The sequence below is a fragment of the Musca autumnalis genome, unplaced genomic scaffold, assembly GCF_047663935.1.
Source record: "Musca autumnalis isolate F117 unplaced genomic scaffold, ASM4766393v1 scaffold_4, whole genome shotgun sequence".
Classification (NCBI taxonomy): domain Eukaryota; kingdom Metazoa; phylum Arthropoda; class Insecta; order Diptera; family Muscidae; genus Musca; species Musca autumnalis.
The window spans coordinates 240,840,190-240,859,999 of record NW_027411977.1 but is presented as its reverse complement, the minus strand read 5'-3'; the positions used below and the strand labels follow the sequence as shown (position 1 = coordinate 240,859,999).

General features: G+C 34.0%; 2 protein-coding genes across 5 annotated transcripts in view; one reads left to right on the top strand and one right to left on the bottom strand.

Moving 5' to 3' along the window:
- Positions 1-17,076, top strand: part of LOC141403761 (uncharacterized) — a 43,698-nt gene extending 26,622 nt beyond the window's left edge. Inside the window, exons 2-3 of the mRNA XM_073986685.1 lie at positions 12,293-12,474; positions 15,318-17,076. Of these exons, the coding sequence (XP_073842786.1) occupies positions 12,331-12,474; positions 15,318-16,895 (1,722 nt within the window). The 5' untranslated portion in view covers positions 12,293-12,330 and the 3' untranslated portion in view covers positions 16,896-17,076. The remainder of the gene's footprint in view (positions 1-12,292; positions 12,475-15,317) is intronic.
- On the bottom strand, positions 1,742-12,840 carry LOC141403823 (uncharacterized). 4 transcript variants are annotated; one of them, XM_073986821.1, is made up of 2 exons: positions 12,463-12,840; positions 1,742-3,180 (listed from the first exon to the last, which is right to left on the bottom strand). In XM_073986821.1, exon 2 carries the CDS (start codon positions 3,125-3,127, stop codon positions 1,955-1,957), a length of 1,173 nt encoding a protein of 390 aa, XP_073842922.1. In that variant the 5' UTR covers positions 3,128-3,180; positions 12,463-12,840; the 3' UTR covers positions 1,742-1,954. The 4 variants fall into 4 exon arrangements, 2 of the variants coding, with proteins under 2 accessions (XP_073842922.1, XP_073842923.1); XM_073986822.1 differs by lacking the exon at positions 12,463-12,840 and adding an exon at positions 10,834-10,957; XR_012412901.1 differs by lacking the exons at positions 1,742-3,180; positions 12,463-12,840 and adding exons at positions 6,562-8,153; positions 10,834-10,985.
- Positions 17,077-19,810: the final 2,734 nt, after the last annotated feature.

Sequence of the window (19,810 nt, the reverse complement as noted above, 5' to 3'; positions counted from 1 at the left end):
CAAAACAAGAGAACTCTTCGATCACATAAAAAAGAGAAAATTTTCATATCTCCCTTAATTTTCTCGAAATTGGTAACCGAGTCCTGAATGGCTTTCAGAAGATAGAAAATATACACTAACATTCCAAAAAATCGTAAGGATAAAGTCTTTCATGGCCATGACCTGTTTTTTGGCAAAATATTTAACAAAAGTTACAAAAAGCGAATATTTTGGACGCATAGAAAACATGATTCACAAACTTTTTATTGTTATTCTCTCTTATAGAGTTGCCATGGATTCATGTTATATACATTTTTAATTGCCACAGGACCAACATTTTTTTAAGTTGTTGGTTTTTTGGTTATTTGGTATGGACTTAAAAAATACTGAGGTGTTATTATTGGTAAAATTGAAAACCGAATATTTTTGACACTCAGTGTAAGTCGAATTCTCTATAACAGACCTGTAGTGGGATTCAGTAACTCATTTTTGCTGTTACCGACAAAAATCGGTAAAATTAAATCGCAAAATTATGACTAAAAACATAAAGAAAAGTTGGCATCACTGTTTGTGTCGGTAGAGGCTAGCAACTACTTTTTATTCATCGTTAACTTACCGAAAAATTTCGTTAATTATCGAAATTATAAGCATTTTAATTTTACAGGCAATTATCGATAACAGCAAAAATGAGTTACAGAATCACACTATTGGTTTTATGCACTTTTCTTAAGGCCTCGACACATAAGAAGCATGACATTCTTGCTTAAAGGCCTCGTCACATAAGAGGATTTCTGGTATAATTCAATAAGTTGCATGTTCTTCCGGCTTTAAGCTAAAAGTCAAAGCATACGAAAATCGTGTTTCAGCACACATTCAGCCGCGTATAGTTGCCGATTTTCGTATGCTTTGACCTTTGACTTATTTAATGAATACAGCCAGAAATCCTCTCATGTGACGAGGCCTTAAGTCATATTTGGTAAATGACTAAAGACCAAGCTCGACCTAAATCAAATGTGATTCAGAAATCTTTTTATTAGGTCGAACTTGGTGTTTAGTCTTTTATCAGATATGACTTCAGCAAGAATGCCATGCTTCTTATGTATCGAGGCCTTTAAGGTAGAAACACAATGAAATACGCCGCTTTTTCACGCTCAGTTTCATGTTAAAGGCTAAAGGCCAAGTTCTACCTAATTCAAATGATTTAGGCAGCATTTGAATTTGGTAGCACTTGACATTTAATCTTTTACATGAAACTGAGAGTGAAAAAAGCGGCATATTTCATGCTGTTCACACCTTTAGTCTTCGGAAGAAAAGACTGCGACATCTTTTGTAGTGATCAAAAAATTGGCTGGTGAAAGCATAACTCTACATTGCAGCACCTCTTCCACTGTAGAGTGCTTCTGTAGAAAGGGTGCTCTCTCAAGCAAAAAATTTGCAGGAAGTTATCGAACAACATTTTGTAAGTCATAAAATGTCAAAAAATGTCTCTCAAATTTGTACAAACTTTTACAAAATGCTGTTCGATAACAAACTTGTTCAATAAAAGAGAAATGAGAAGTAGTTGCAAGTACATGCAAGAACTTGCAAATACTTTTTACTTGCGGAGTTATCGAACAGGTCTATTCTTTATAGAAGAGACATATTTGTTATTTATTTTTGATTGAAATAGATACGAATTTGTACAAATGTTTGGATTATCGTACAGGCCTAATGTTTATCTGTTTTTGTGTAGTTGAATCCTTTCAAACATCTGAGAGTAGTTTCAATTCATCACATTTTTTACTGTTATATTTTATACTTATATATAACTATATCTATATTATTATGTAAAAACGATTTTGTAATAATTTTATTGATGGCTTTGAAATGAATTAATAATAATAATAATAGAAATTTATGCTTTCTTTTCCCGGAGGATGGAGGTTTTCGATTAGTCGAGGTGCGACCGTATTTGAGATTTAAGTTCAGTAGGTGTTCAAGTTACTGGATGCATCCGTACAGAATGTCTAGTAAGACCTGTGTGTGTGGTAAATCCTTGATTACAAATTTCGCAGATATACTTTAAATCTATAGACGCCGTATGTTTTCTTCTTATATGCGCCTGAAGACCATAAGATTCCGTATAAAAAGTACCACATATTTTACATTTATGTTTAGTTGATTTTTGGACTATCGGATGCATCGCGAAAGAATGTCTATCAAGACCTGATTGTGTGGTAAATTTTTGACTACATATTTCACACATATACTCTGTATCTATAGACGAAGGATGTTTTTTTCTTATATGTGTCTGGAGATACAAAATTTCTTTAAAATAAATACCACATATTTCACATTTATGTTTAGTAGGTGTTTGAGCAACTGAATGTGTCCGGTTAGAATGTCTATCAAGACCAGTTTGTGTTGTAAATTGTCGATGACAAATTTTACAGATATACTCAGTATCCATAGACATAGGATGTTTATCCCTTATATGTCTCCACAGATTTGTTTCTTCTTTATAAGATTTACCACATAGTTTACATTTATGTTCAGTATGTGTTTGAGCTCCACGAAAAGGTGAAATAGCAGATTTTTCAGTGTTTTTATCTTCACAGGTTTTATCTGTCCTTTTATGTTTTAGAAGTTTTTTATTTAAAACCATGGCAACTTCTCGAGAGCTCTTTTTATTATCACTGACTTTAGCGTCTGTATCACAATTGATCTCAAGGCCATCACTATCCTGCTCACCTTCGTGTACATCCATTATTTCTAATTTGGGTAAGGATATCTGTTGAGTTATTGTAGTAGTTAGATGTTGTGGTGTAACCTGTTGATGGTCAAGTATATCATGGGTAGTTACTTCCCTAAGATCATTAGATGCCCATTTAGGTGATGACGGTGAGTAGTTGCTAGGTAAATTCTCTGGTATAAATTCGTCCATTTCATCCACGCCCTCTTCCTTAATTATATCAATTGTATATTCATCTGCATTCTCTGGTAAAAATTCTTCCATTTGATCCAAGTCTAGTTCATCTTCTTTAATATCAGTTACCATCAAGTCAATTTTTGTTGTATTGTAGCTTAGTGTATTTGTATCACTGTTAGAATTTTCCTCTTCATAATCTTTGGCTATGGGTTCAGTTTTTATACAAAAGCTAACCGACATTTTTACTTGAAATAGGTATTTAAGTTATCAAAGTACAAAGTATTTAGGGCTGGCTGTAAAAAAAACACAAAGATTTCGCATGTAAATATTTTTAACTGTTTGTAACAAAAATTTTTATGTAAATTAAACAATTTGTTGCAGTTTTATTTTCACGATCAAAATGTTTGAAGATATGAAGATACGGACAAATCTTTGAAGCACTAAACGATGGTAAAGGAAACGGATAAAACAATTAAGCTTTAAGTTTCTTCAAGTTTTACCATTTTTAACTTGGAAATCGTTCCTTAACCCCAAAAAATAGTAAAACTGGAAGCAATTTTTAAGAGAGTGAGAGAGGAAAGAGCTGGCTTTCTCGTTTACAGCTTTTTGCTTTGACAATTAGGGCAAAAGGAAAAAGAAAACTATGCGCTTTGTCAAAGCAAAATAATAAAAATTGAAACCAGTGAAATACAAATATTGACATTTATTCTATTTGTTATTTTTTAAGCAGCCATGTTTGTTTTTGACATTAGGTCTGTCTGGTTACTTTCCCAGCAAGAATTGTCCAGCAAGAACTTTCTCAGAGAGTAAGGAGTTTTTATTCTCTTTTGCAAGAGAATTGTAAAAAGTAAACCGACACCTTCCCAGCAAAAACCAGCAAGCAATCAGCTGACTTGCCAAAACAGAACAATTTGTCCGCCAATGAAGGAACCAAAGGAAGCAAAAATGTTGTATTTTATTTAGAATAAAAAGAAAATGACCCAAAAAAGTATTTTTTTCCACTTTGCAAATTTGTTCTCCAAACAAACAACATAATTAGGCTTGCTATTTCCACAATAAAATTGTTTTTAATTTTCACAAACATAAATCAACGAAAAATTAAAAGCAGATGATTGATTGTTTTCAGGAAGAAGAAGAGTTGCTAGTGATTGCTAGAAGAAATTTGTCCAGCAATAATTTGCAAACTCTCAGTAAACGAACTGTCAGAATTTCTAGCTCGAATCGCTCTCTTTTACTGACTTTTTGTGTTAACAGACGACTTCCAACAACAATTGGTTCAAATTGTTAGTCTATGGTCATAGACAAATAAATTTATAGACGAAGGAATACTCAATTTTGCCGCTATCAGTTACTCAAACTCAAAAAAGTTCGAAGACGTTTTTTGCGGAAAATGACAATATATTCATGGATATTTTTATCTGAGGATATTGTTCCCATCAAAAACTAACCCCAAGTTGTCTTTTGCCAGAACAAAATATTTATTAACTTGTATTTTTGGCATTTTATATTCAGTTTCTTAGTTACCACACTAAATTCGAACATACTCGGTGAGAGCATTCCGAAGTCTATGTTTTCATTAGTCTATGCTCACTAATACCAATTTTTTTGCCATAAAATAATTATTTTTCTCCACCGACAACTATTTATCAATAAAATGTAATCCTTTAAATTCGTTGAATTTAATGTGGCTTTTTTAAAAATGTTGACAGATCATAGCTTTGTTCCTTTACTTTTTTAATGGTAAAAGTGGTTAAAGAGAAAACTGTCAAAATTGCCCTCTCATGAACATTTTTAGCAGAAAACTAATGGAAAGGTAAATCTGGTAGCAACGTCAAAAAGAAACATAAAAATTCAATTTTCTTCTTTTATTTCACAGTTTTTATACCCTCCACCATAGGATGGGGGTATATTAAGTTTGTCACTACGTTTGTAACTACTCGAAATAATCATTGTAGACCCCACAAAGTATATATATTCTTGATCAGCGTGCAATTCTACATCGATATAGCCATGTCCGTCCGTCTGTCCGTCTGTGGAAATCACTCTAGCGTCCGAACGGATTGACGTAGGTTGATGAAATTTTGGGAAAATATGTTATATTTACGTAGGACTTTTGGTATTGAAAGCGGGCTATGTAGGTCCACGCTTTCGTATAGCCCCCATACAAAATGACGCGTGACGCGTCGTCGTTTTAAGGAATTTTTAAGATATTTGGCCCATTTTACCACCAAATTGGTTGTAATTTGGTACTTTGTGTCTCCAGGGGCCACAAAATATTCCTACCAAAGTTGGGTTATATAGGTCCACGTTTTGGTATAGCCCCCATATAAGGCCCCATATAAAGTACGCGTCATTTTAATATATTTTGAATGTATTAGACCCATTTGACCACAGAATCGGTTGTAACTTTGTATTTTGTGTCTCCAGAGGCCACAAAATATTCCTACCAAAGTTGGGTTATATAGGTCCACGTTTTGGTATAGCCCCCATATAAGGCCCCATATAAAGTACGCGTCATTTTAATATATTTTGAATGTATTAGACCCATTTGACCAAAGAATCGGTTGTAACTTTGTATTTTGTGTTTCCAGAGGCTAAGAAACATTTGTACCATAAAATGTTTATATAGGTCCACGTGTTGATATAGCCCCCATAATAAAATATATCCCGATTTTCGATATTTTGAACGTTTTAGCCTCATTATCACACCGATATGGCTGAAATTTGGTATTTAGTCTTCTTTAGGCGTATAAAACTTTCCCCCAGAAATTTGTAGGTATAGGTCCACGCCATCATATAGCCCCCATGGAACGGTACCTTCCGAATTTCGGTATTTTGAAGGTTGTGGCCACATTAATCCACCAAAACGGCTGAAATTTGTGGTGGAGGGTATAAAAAGTTCGGCCCGACCGAACTTAACGCTTTTCTTACTTGTTAATTTTGTTTTGTCAGCGTTCGCCTTTTTCTTCTTCCTTTCATTTTTCTATTCATTATGAAATAATCGTCAAACAAATGTCAAAAAATCAGATCTACCATTTTTTACCTGCAGAAATTTGTCTGGTAGCCTGTGGTAGAGGAGATAGGCATTTGTGTCCTTTCTCACTCTCCTAAAAATTTCTGCCACTTTTTGGGGTTAAGGAACCCTTTGCAGGTTAAAAATGGTAACCTCAGGTAAATAAAGGAACACAGCTCATATTGCGTCAAATGTTTCTATGTGGTAATTCCCGGTTGCATTTATGTACCTTATTAAATGTGCCTGAGATCAGCAATATTTGCTCTCAGACTCCAATGTCTCTCTTACGTGTACATATATGGTATACAGTGTTGTCCATATTGGGGATTTCCCCCAAATTGGGGACTTTTTATTTGAAATGGGGGAAAAAATTCGACTTGGGGAATTGGGAAAATTTTGAGGAATTTCTTTTTTGACTATCTACTTCAGATTATCTGATCTTTTTAATTTCAGATCGTGAATAGTAGTAGATAGTAATTACCGAGAATTCGTAAAATTTTCCTGGTCCCTTGAATTACGAATTATCGTGATTCTACTGTAGATCAAATTGGAATAGGAATGAAATAGCTCTGGCAATAAATGAAATTCTTGCATAATTTGTATCAATTTTTTTATTTAATTTATTTATTTTTTATTTATTTTATTTAATATTTACATTTTAGTGACTTTTCTTTCCCGGAGTATGGAGGTTTCGGTTAATCGAAGTGCGACTACATTTCACATTAATGTTCAGTAGGCGTTTCATCTAACTGATGTTTCAAATCCGAATGCTTATCCAGACCTCTTCGTGTGCTAAATCTCTGATTACATATTTCACAGATATACTCGGTATCTATAGACGACGGATGTTTCTTTCTTATATGTGAGCGGAGAGTTCTAGATTCCAAATAACAACTACCACATATTTCACATTTATGTTCAGCGGATGTTTGAGCTACTGGATGCATCCGATAAGAATGCCTACCTAGACCTGATTGTGTGGGAAATCTTTGATTACAAATTTCACAGATATACTCTGTATCTATAGACGAAGGATGTTGTTTTCTTATATGTGTCTGGAGATTCGAAGCTTCTTTAAAACAAATACCACATATTTTACATTTATGTTCAGTAACTGTTCTATGCTTCTGGTATAAATGACTATCAATACCTCTTTGTGTGGTAAATCTTTGATTACATATTTGACAAATATACTCTGAATCTATAGACGACGGATGTTTTTTTCTTATATGTGTCTGGAGAGTTCTAGAATCCAAATAACAACTACCACATATTTCACATTTATGTTCAGCGGATGTTTGAAGTACTGGATGCATCCGGTAAAAATGCTTGTCACGACCTCTTCTTGTTGTAAATCTTTCATTACATATTTTACAAATATGCTCTGCATCTATAGACGAAGGATGTTTTTTTCTTATATGTATCTGGAGATACACAACTTTTTTAAAATAAATACCACATATTTCACATTTATGTTCAGTAGGTGTTTGAGCTTCTGAATGCTTCCAGTAATAATGTTTATCCAGTCCTATTTGTGTGGCAAATCGTTCATTACAAATTTCGCAGATATATCCGTCATTTGCAGACAAGGGATGTTTTTCTCTCATATGTCTCATTAGATGTCTCTTTTCTTCATAAGAATTACCACATAGTTCACATTTGTGTTTGGTATGTGTTTGAGTTATAAGAGAAGATAAAACAATAGATCTCTCTTTATTATCACTGACGTTAGCGTTTGTATCACCATTGATCTCAGGGCCTTCACTATCATTTTCATCTGTGTGCATATCAATTATTTCTAATTTGGGTAAGGATATCTGTGGAGTTATTGTACTAGTTAGGTGTTGTTGTGTAGCATGTTCTCTGAGTTCTTCATCATGGTTAATAACTTCCGTACACCCATCTGATTTCCATTTGAGTGATGACAGTGGATAAATGTTAGGTGCACTCTCTGGTAAAAATTCATCCATTTCATCCACGTCCTCTTCTTTGATAACATCAATTGTGTATTTATCGACATTCTCTGGCACATATTCTTCCATTTTATCCAAGTCTATTTCATCTTCTTTAATGTCATTTACCACATTTGCAAAATTTTCAAGTTTTGTTATATTGTAGCTTAGCGTATTTGCATCATTGTTAGTGTCTCCCAGTTCATAATCTTTGGCAATGGGTTCAGTTTTTATACAAAAGCTTTCCGACATTTTTACTTGGAATATGTTAATTATCCAAGTACAAAGTATTAAGGGGTGACTGTAAAAGAAAAACAAAGATTTCGTCGCATGTAAATATTTTGAAGTGTTTGTAACAATAATTTATTGCTATTTAACAATTTAATTTAAATTTAACAATTTGATGCACTTTTTGTTTTCACTGGCAACATCTTTGAAGATATGGCAGCACTAAACGATGTTGAAGTTTTCTCGTAGACTAATTTTCTCTCTATGTTCTGATTTACATTAGGCAATTTTCCTTCTAATCGTAAAAGCAGCTATTAACCCAGATAAAGCCACTGGTCGTTTAAACACCACAAAACATGGTTGCAAAAATTGGCGTAAAACTATACTATAACTCATTTTGTTATAGTATTATAGGTCATTTAGATATGACATCATTAGCCGGATTTAGTCCATTATCAGGTTTTATTTGCTAAATCCGGCCAAAATCAACCAGATTTACCATACAAAAATAAATCCTCGTATTGAGTGGATTTGTTTTAAATCCGGCATAAAACCTCGTATACAACTCTGTTTTTTGCAACATGTTGCTGGAAAATACAAAAAGTTGCAAGCTGGCACAAAAAACAAGGTATATGCATCGGTTAATTGCTACAACAAAAATAATTTTAAATGTCAAAATTTGTAAACAAGGCTGAAAAATCAAGTCTTATGTCAGACTATGAAAATTTTCTTGTACGTGAAAATGAGTTTATAGGCAAGAGGTGTGAAGGGGGTGAAACTCTGTACACAAGGTTCTGTAATCTGGAATTATTCTTTGTGTTTAAATTCATAACTCTCAAACCAATGTAAAGCAAGGGAAATATCAAAATTTTCATTTGATTTAATATACGTGTGTGGATGTCAATGAAATTTTAGAAGAAAATGACAAAGAGTTTTCAATGAAAATTTTCATAGTCTGGCATAAGACTAAATTTGCTTTGATAAACAAAGTTGATTTTAATCAAACAAGACTAATATTTACGATGTCTAAACGATAAAATAATTCATTATTTGGTCATTAGTTAGCTTTAGTAGCATAATGTGCTAACATATTCAATATTAAACAATACATTTGTAATTTGCCTTATGTTTTTTGAGACGAATTCAATTTACAATAAATTCTTTTGACGTTTCAAATTCGATCAGATGGGCTGATGCGTCTACCTTGGTAATTGTGCTATGAACAAAAATCAGCTGACTACCATTTAAATCATCCAAAGGTAGATCTAAATGCAATGAGATTTGTACTGGATTTATCAAATTCAGTTGAGGATTTCCGACTAGTCTAAATGAGCTATTACCTGTTATCTGTCATTTCACGCTTATAAAGCCTTCATTTCCACGCAATTGGCATAAAACCAAAGCAATTAAAAAAAATTGACTTTTTTGTCATTTTCGACTTTTGATGAAAAATTTAAATATGCTATAAAAATTTAATCGTAAATGTTAGAATCGTATAAAGTCAGGGATTTATAGGAATAGGAATATAGTAAGAGTATTTTCTCAATCAAAAACCAAGGTATTGGCATATAAGGATACACCTATATTACCCTCCAAAGTTTTTGGCACTTTTAAAAGAAGGCTCGATTACAGGTAAACTATACGTTTTAGAGAAAAAAGTAATTTATTAAAAAATACTTAGAAAGTCTCAAAAATATTGTTTTCATAGACAATTTTAAGTTTTCTCGCAAAAAAATTCTCGGCGCTAAGTGGGTTGTTTTTATTCTACAATCATATGCATGGTAGAACAAATACAAGGTAAAGTTAATACTACAACAAATACAACTCGAACAACAACCACAAAGGAATTTGTTTTTGTTTGTAAACCTTAGTGTCAACGTAAATGTAAACAAAACAAGGAAATGTCTATAAATTATTGGAATTTAAAAAACTAATATTTTTTCACATTTGATTGAATATTTTGGAAAACATGAATGAAAACTCGTTAGATTTTCAATTTGAATGTTTCCATATCATTCCACTAAATGCATAATTTCTCACAGAAAGTAGAATACTTGCAAAATGTTTCAGGTCGCTGGTAATTCATTGAAAAAAGAGAAGCTGTTTCAATCATTTGCTTTTGAAAACAAAAAAGCACATGTTTATTAGGGCTTTATTCTTTTCAAGTTTAACAAAATACCACACATATTAACAAATATTGTACCGCCTCTATAAGCGGTGTTTTAGTGTGCGGCATGTCGTTCGGACCTGGAGCAGGTTACATGTCAATGATATGAAGCCGTCTTTATGGGAAATAGTTTTTTTTTCTGATGAATAAATTTGTTTTTCAAAAATATATATCCCTAATATACATCGAACATAGAAATAAATACATAAAATGTCGTATGGAATTTGACACTAACACTACAACCCAGTTCAGTCAGCTGGGTATTGCTGCTACCTTTTCTTGTTCTACCATGAATCATATGCTATTTAAAAATAATAAAACAAATATATAGCTATGTTGTTAATGTTATTATATTAAATTAATTTAATATAATCTTTTGAAACGCTTATGACATTGCTGCCTTTTTTACCGAACATTTTCTTTATAGAATTTCAACCAATGTGAAACACAGTGAGAGAAAACCAAATGACAAACTCTCTCATTACCACCCACAAACAGTCTGTTGTGTTTTGACATTTCACATTATTTCTTGATAAACATTTCCTAAGGGGTAATACACTAATATAAAAAAAAAACATTAAAATACCTTGAAGTTGATGTCAGTTGATGAATATTGTTTAATAACACTAATTTATTGTCAATTTATTATATTTTGTTATAAACTTCAACAACAAATTAAAAGTATAATAACGCGTAGGTATGAAGTGAAGAATGGTGGCGTACAAACTATGCTCTGTCTGTTGTGTTTTTAAAAAGAGACCGACCAATGTTTTGTTCAGGGATGCCAACTACTCCGAAGTAGAAATTGCTACGGCCACATACGTCTACATACGCCACATACGTATGTAGGTCTGTAGCGATTTTTACCTTAAAACAGGTAACGTTCTTGGTTAAACAGTGGTTTTTGTAGGTCAAAAATCACCACAAGTAGCGGAAAAACCACCAACTTGGCACCCCTGGTTTTGTCAACTGTGTTTGATGGACATTGCGTGGAGAGAAGGAGTTGCCATTGACTGGTATGTTTACTCGAGAATGTGTAGGCGTCAGCGTTTGACTTTTTCTTCTGTTTTTCGTCCATTTTTTTCTTCATTGTGAAATAATCGTCAAACAAAAGTCGAAAAATCAGTTCTACAATTTTTTTACCTGCAGAAATTTGTAGGGTAGCCTGTGGTAGAAGAGATAGGCATATGTGCCGCCTCTCCTCTCTCTCAAAAATTGTTGCCAGTTTTACCACTTTTTGGGGTTAAGGAACGCTTTGCAGGTTAAAAATGGTAACAAATGGTAAAAATGGTAACCTCAGGTAAGTGAAGGAACACAGCTATTATGAATGCAGCATTGGATTCCACAATAAATTAATAAAAATTACTATTCCAATAGAACGTTTACATTTAAGCGGCTAATAAACCCAGTGGGTTGCAAATGTCAATTCGTGCTTTACTACTGTTAAGTTTCAATCCAGAGTAGTTTCAATTTATCACATTTTTACTGTTATACCTATGTATTCTATGTTTATATTTATGCATAACTAGTGGACTCTGATTTATACATCCACATTATTATTTAGTTCAAATTTCATTGAGATCATTTTATTTTTTTGATTGTAAAATACGTTTATGGTTTTGTTAGATTCATTTAGTATTTCCTCCCGTTGACTAAATTTCTCTTTATGTTCAGATTTACATTAGTCAATTTTTCCACTAAACTAAATATGTATCACTTTTTCGATGAAAATTTTTGTAAAAACGGATATAAAGTTTTTATTTTATTATCATATGTTATTTATTATAATTTTTACATGCCTGCATATTTTGTATTCTATTCTTTTGAAACGGTATCACAACGTTATGACATTAGCTCTGTTCCTTTACGTGCAAGAATCTTCAAGTTTTACCACTTTTTACTCGAAAAGAGTTCCTTTACTTCGGACACTATACAATTCCTATGGGAGTAGTTTCCAACTTTTACTACTTTTGCCGGTTTTACCATTTCCAAAAGTAAAGGAACAGACCAATTGCCGCTTTGTTTTCTAAATATTTTCTTCATAGCTTTTCTCCCAATGTGAAACACTGTGAGAGCAAACCAAATGACTGACACTCAGTCTAATTACCATCCACAAACGAACAGTGGTATTTTGACAATTCACACGCTTGCTTTCTTCAATAAACACTGGCTTTTTGTAAAGGGAAAATACAAGAAGAAATATAAATATACCTACCTTGAATTTTATGTGAGTTGAAAAATATTGTTTAATTATTTATATTTATTAATATTAAATCTGTATTATATTTTGATAAAATCTTTATTAAAAGTCAATAACGCGTAGCTGCGAAATGAATGAAACCGTTCAGGCGATGTTTTGTGTTTTGTTTTAACAAGAAACCGAATCATGCTGTGTCAAAAGAGCGAGAAAGGGAGAGAGGCAAAAGTTAATGAAGTGCATAGCTGCCAGATTTGACGATTTATCGTCATTTTGGCGATTTTTTGGTCAAAAATTGATAAATGACGATTTGACGATTTTTACCCAAAAAATGACGATTTTTGATTATTTTGCTAATTAAGTCATAATTAATTTTGTAAAATACGACTTCTAAAAACTGCTCAAAGTTTCTTAGTTGATTTTAATAATTAATTCTTAGACATTAATTAAATATATTTATGTGTATACACAAAGGAATTGTTAACGGAAAACAAAACAGGACTCAAGTGAAATAAGCAAAATATACAATTGCTAGTCTTCAGAGCCTGCAAACATCTATTTTTTTAACTTTTTGGAAAATTTATGAAGAAAAATTGGTAAAAAATTCAATAATAGTAGACTCTTGCAAGTTCTGGAACATAGCAATTAACTGAAAGTTTTAAAATGTAAATATTTGATTGTGAAAGCATTTCTTTAGTTTTTGGACATTTTTAAAATATTTTCACATTTCGTAAACATCGAGGAAAAACAAAAAATGGATTCAAAATTTCGTGAACTTAGATTTTTGGATATTACGGAAATGTTATAAAATAATGGAAACGGATTTATTTCGCTTTTGGAATGGAATATTCCGTTTGAAACGTGGTGATGTCTCATATGCATTTACTATAAGAACAAAATTTGTAAAGAAACCCACCAAAAATACCCCTTACAAAATCCCTTAATAACCCTTTATCTTAAGAAGGGCATGTCGCGCAAAATGAATGGTTATTTTTGGCCACTAAAATAAGTAGTGACGACTTAAAGTGACCACATTTTTAACTACTTTTTTTTCAATGGCCAAATAATAACTACTTAATTGGCGCGACAGGCCCTTGTTAAAATAAAGGGTTAGTAAGGGGTTTTGTAAGGGATATCTTTGCTGGGAGCTAATGATAGGTATTACCTCATTCGTCAGCAAATGTTGAATGTGTTCTCAGCCAAGTAAATCTTAATAAAATAAAATCTCAAAATTCTCCTCATAATAGCTCTGTTCCTTTACGTGCAAGAATCTTCAAGTTTTACAACTTTTTACTCGAAAAGCGTTCCTTTACTTCAGACACCATACAATTCATATGGAACCAGATTACAATTTTTGCTACTTTTGCCGGTTTTACTACTTTAAAAAGTAAAGGAACAGACTAAATGATTCAATGGAGTGTATACTTTATACCAAAGATGATTTAAAACTTAACAAAACATATTGTTATGACATATTTATAAAGCCCGATCTCTTAAAGATGAATCGTCTTACTTAAACAGGCTATTAATGACGAAACGTTTATTCACTATCTTATTTATCAAATAAATCGCTTCAATTTACTGATTGAAGTAAAAACATGTTTAATAACTTGAATATCCATTTTCTTATTAAAAGAAACAATAAGAAATATATTAAAAGATATATAAAAGTGTGTATTTTAATGTTTGACGATTTTTTTTGACGATTTTATAAAATAGATTTGACGATTTCTAAAATAAAAATCGTCATTTTGACGATTTTCCATAAAAATAATCTGGCAGCCCTGATGAAGTGACGTGTTTAACTCTTGCACAGTGTAACCGTTGTGCTACTAAAGTATCAATATTACTTTTTTAGGCTTTGATACTTCTGTGCCACATATCATATGTGACACTTTTTGAAATTTTGTGCCAATTTGTCATACCTTGTGATACTAATTTTGAATTAAATGCATTGTAATGAAAACTCTGTGGTTAAATCACAAAGAATACTAGTAAAAAAAGGGTTTTTCTATAGTCCCTTTATGAAAGAAAGAGTGCTTCTATAGACCCTTCCTGAAAGAACGGGCGCTTCCAGGGTCCCTTTTTGAAAGAACGGGTGCTTCCAGGGTCCCTTTCTGAAAGAAAGGTTGCTTCTATAGTCCCTTCTGAAAGAACGGGTGCTTCTGGAGCCCCTTCCTGAAAGAACGGGTGTATCTAGAGTCCCTTTCTGAAAGAAAGAGTGCTTCTATAGACCCTTCCTGAAAGAACGGTCGCTTCCAGGGTCCCTTTTTGAAAGAACGGGTGCTTCCAGGGTCCATTTCTGAAAGAAAGGGTGCTTCTATAGTCCCTTTCTCAAAGAAGGGGTGCTTCTATAGTCCCTTTCTGAAAGAAAGGGTGCTTCTATAGTCCCTTCCTGAAAGAACGGGTGTATCTAGAGTCCCTTTCTGAAAGAAAGGGTGCTTCTATTGACCCTTCCTGAAAGAACAAGCGCTTCCAGGGTCCCTTTTTGAAAGAACGGGTGCTTCCAGGGTCCCTTCCTGAAAGAACGGGTGCTTCTGGAGTCCCTTCCTGAAAGAACGGGTGTATCTAGGGTCCCCTTCTGAAAGAAAGAGTGCTTCTATAGACCCTTCCTGAAAGAACGGGTGCTTCCAGGGTGCCATTTTGAAAGAACGGGTGCTTCCAGGGTCCCTTTCTGAAAGAAAGGGTGCTTCTATAGTCCCTTCCTGAAAGAACGGGTGCTTCTAGAGTCCCTTTCTGAAAGAAAGAGTGCTTCTATAGACCCTTTCTGAAAGAAAGAATCAAAAACTTGAATTATTAATATTATTATTTTCTCTAAATTTTTCGAAAAAAATCTCCTTAGGATTTATACTAAATTGTTACCTGTTTTACAGCTTCAAAGATCCGGTTGTTCCTATGCAAATTGTCTAAAAATGTCACAAGAAGTAGATATAAAACCTGAAACTTACTACATAAATCCAACAACAATAAAAGTTGAATATGAAGAAACTTCAGCCACTAATTTGACAAATGAAATTATGCAAATTGTTAAAACAGAAGACTGTGAAGCGGGAGAAGGATGTCCATCAATGGAATTTATCAAATCGGAAGATAGTTTTGGGAAAAATTCCTTCACAACAATAACACCCATAAAACAAGAAGAACATGCTTCAAATCAATTAGTAAATCCAGAACCACCACCTTTTCTTGCCTTAAAGTGTATTGGTTGCAGTGAGACTTTTAACAATGACCAACTGTTACGTCAACATTTTCTCCAAAAACATGCACGACCAAAAAATGTCCAGCAGCAAATAACTCTTCCAAAATTGGAAATAATGGATGTGAATGAAGGCGAAAGCGACGAGGAGGACGATGATAATGAATGTGATGATGTGGATGAATTAAAAGATCGTAATAAGAATGCAAAAGAAAGTTATGCAGAATATCCAAAGAAAGGCCGCAAAACTAAAGAATCCGTTGTTCACAATCTTATAAAATCCCAGTCTGATACTTGGCAACCCATTATGCATTGCACGAAATGTCCCGAAAGTTTTAAAGAATACCACTTGTTACGCCGACACTTTAACCAACAGCATACCGAACATAAATTCTACATTCCCTGTTGCAAACGGAAATTTTTCTCACAATCTCAAATTGAGGAACATTTCAGGTTACATCTCAATCCCCATAAACATCAATGTGACATATGCGACAGCTGTCACACTTCTAAGGAGACTTTGTGGCAACACAAGAAACGCATGCATCCAATGCTTCTAAGTAAGGAATATGCATGTCACCAATGTAATACAATTTTTACCTCCCAACATGGCCTAAAATGCCATATGATCCATATACATTCAGGTTCTTCAGATCGACCCCAACCAACAGTGACGGTATTGTCAAATGGTGTTAGGCAATATGGCTGTACAAAATGTGGTTATGTTTGTGATAATAGAGAGAAATTCAGCCAGCATTGGTCCTACTCGCACCGCCATGTGCCAAAATATAAATGTGGGAAATGTGGTAAAATTGTCGATAGAATCGGCTCCATACAAAGACATATAATAATGCATACATCAAATCTAAAATGTCCTGCTTGTGGAAAGATGTGTAAGCGTCGAAGCGATTTAACAATGCACATTAATGCCAAACATAAAGCCGAACGGGAAGAAATTCAGAAGAAGTTATTAGAAACCCAGGAGCCACTTCCAGCTATCATACGTATTGATGATGATTCATTTCCTTGTAAATATTGTAATTATAATGGCGATTCGTTGGAGTCACTGCGTCATCACATTGACGAAGCCCATAAACTGAAGCACAAGTGTGAATTTTGTACCATGCTGTTTTATTCGAAACGTGGTTTAGTTTCACACATGAGAACCCATAAGAGAGGTGGTATTGATGACGAGGAAAAATATGAAATATGCATCTTTGAGGAGAGTGACACCACCAATGATGAGCAGAAATAACAACATATAGCAGGTGATGGAACTAGCGAAAAAATGGGGAATTCACCAAACATAAGGGAATGTACAACAATTTAATATTTAAAAAAAAAAAATAGAATATAAACACCAACACCAATATGCCACATATATTTGTAATAATAAAAAATATTTTTAATAATAATACGTTAAAAACAACAGTAAACACACTTTTTTATTGTAAATTATTTTTGTTGGCGTTTTTTTATTGTTGGACTGCAGAATTTTACATCTTTGTGTTTATTTCAGCTCTAGTCCATATTTTGTTGTATTCAAGTATTTGAATAACAACAAAATGTTTTACAGTGGATATGAAATTGATTAGTTGCGGGCGGAGGGTGAGGAATACTATAGTTTCAGTTGTCACCAAACAACTTCATCAGTTCCCTTTTCCGCCGACTCTGTATCGATAAACAGGTCAATAAGCCCATCCAGCAAATTAAACAAAATGAGAAAATTGGAACTGAAGGGAACTGATGAAGTTGTTTGGTGACAACTGAAACTATAGTATTCCTCACCCTCCGCCCGCAACTAATCAATTTCATATCCACTGTAAAACATTTTGTTGTTATTCAAATACTTGAATACAACAAAATATGGACTAGAGCTGAAATAAACACAAAGATGTAAATTATTTTATAAATATAAATAATAGTAAATAGGCGTTATGTTCAGATGGGAGGGGCCGGCATTCCATCCATAAATTATATTGAAACCAAATCATTGCAATCTATTTTTCAGAAAGGGTCTATAGAAGCACCCTTTTTTCACAAAGGGTCTATAGAAGCAACCACTCTTTCACAAATGGTCCGTAGAAGCACCCTTTATTTCACAAATGGGTCTATAGAAGCACCCTTTCTTTCACAGAGGTTATATAGAAGCACACTTTCTTTCACAAAGGGTCTATGGAAGCACCCTTTATGTCATAAAGGGTCTACGAAAGCACCCTTTATGTCATAAAGGGTCTACGGAAGCACCCTTTATGTCATAAAGGGTCTACAGAAGCACAGAAGCACCCTTTATGTCATAAAGGGTCTACAGAAGCACCCTTTATGTCATAAAGGGTCTAGAGAAGCACCCTTTATGTCATAAAGGGTCTACAAAAGCACCCTTTATGTCATAAAGGGTCTACAGAAGCACCCTTTATGTCATAAAGGGTCTACAGAAGCACCCTTTATGTCATAAAGGGTCTACAGAAGAACACTTTATGTCATAAAGGGTCTACAGAAGCACCCCTTATGTCATAAAGGGTCTACAGAAGCACCCTTTATGTCATAAAGGGTCTACAGAAGAAACCTTTCTTTCCAAAAGGGTCTATGGAAAGAAAGGGTGCTCCTATAGAACCTTTCCGAAAGAAAAGGGCTTCTATAGAACCTTACTGAACGAATGGGTGCTTCTATCGACCCTTTTCTTTACACCCTTTCATTCAGAACTGGTACTTCTATAGACTCTTTCTTTCAGAAGGAGTGACTGTATAGACCCTTTCATTCGGAACGGGTGCTTCTATACGCCCTTTCCGAAAGAAAGGCTGCTTCTATAGACCCTTTCTGCCCTAAAGGGGGCTTCTGCAGACCCTTTTTGACATAAAGGGTGCCTCTATAGACCCTTTCTGAAAGAAAGGTGCTTCTATAGACCCATTCTGAAGTCTCTTTCTGAAAGAAAGGGTGCTTCTGTAGTCTCTTTCTGAAAGAAAGGGTGCTTCTGTAGTCTCTTTCTGAAAGAAAGGGTGCTTCTGTAGTCTCTTTCTGAAAGAAAGGGTGCTTCTGTAGTCTCTTTCTTAAAGAAGGAATGCTTCTATAATCCCTCTCTTAAAAAAAGGGTGCTTCTATAGATCCTTGGTGAAATAAAGGGTGCTTTATAGACCCATTCTGAAAGAAACGGTGCTTCTATAGACCCATTCTGAAATAAATGGTCCTTCTATATTCCCTTTCTTAATTCCAGTTTTGAAAGAAGGGGTGCTTCTATAGTCTCTTTCTGAAAGAAATGATGCTTCTAAAAGAAAGGGTGCTTCTATAGTCCCTTTCTAAAAGAAAGGGTACATCTATAGTCCCTTTCTGAAAGAAAAGCTGCTTCTATAGAACCTTTCCGAAAGAAAGGGTGCTTCTATAGAACCTTTCCAAAAGAAAGGGTGCTTCTATAGAACCTTTTCGAAAGAAAGGGTGCTTCTATAGAACCTTTCCCAAAGAAAGGGTGCTTCTATAGAACCTTTCCGAAAGAAAGGGTTCTTCTATAGAACCTTTCCGAAAGAAAGGATGCTTCTTTAGAATCTTTCCGAAAGAAAGGGTGCTTCTTTAGAACCTTTCCGAAAGAAAGGGTGCTTCTATAGTCTCTTTCTGAAAGAAAGGGTGCTTCTATAGTCTCTTTCTGAAAGAAAGGGTACTTCTATAGAACCTTTCCGAAAGAAAGGGTGCTTCTATAGTCTCTTTCTGAAAGAAAGGGTGCTTCTATAGAACCTTTCCGAAAGAAAGGGTGCTTCTATAGTCTCTTTCTGAAAGAAAGGGTGCTTCTATAGTCTCTTTCTGAAAGAAAGGGTACTTCTATAGAACCTTTCCGAAAGAAAGGGTGCTTCTATAGTCTCTTTCTGAAAGAAAGGGTGCTTCTATAGAACCTTTCCGAAAGAAAGGGTGCTTCTATAGTCCCTTTCTGAAAGAAAGGATGCTTCTATAGTCCCTTTCTGAAAGAAAGGGTGCTTCTATAGTCCCTTTCTGAAAGAAAGGATGCTTCTATAGAACGTTTCCGAAAGAAAGGGTGATTCTATAGTCCCTTTCTGAAAGAAAGGGTGCTTCTATAGTCCCTCTCTGAATGAAAGGGTGCTTCTATAGAACGTTTCCGAAAGAAAGGGTGATTCTATAAAACATTTCCGAAAGAAAGAGCGCTTCTATAGACCCTTTCTGAAAGAA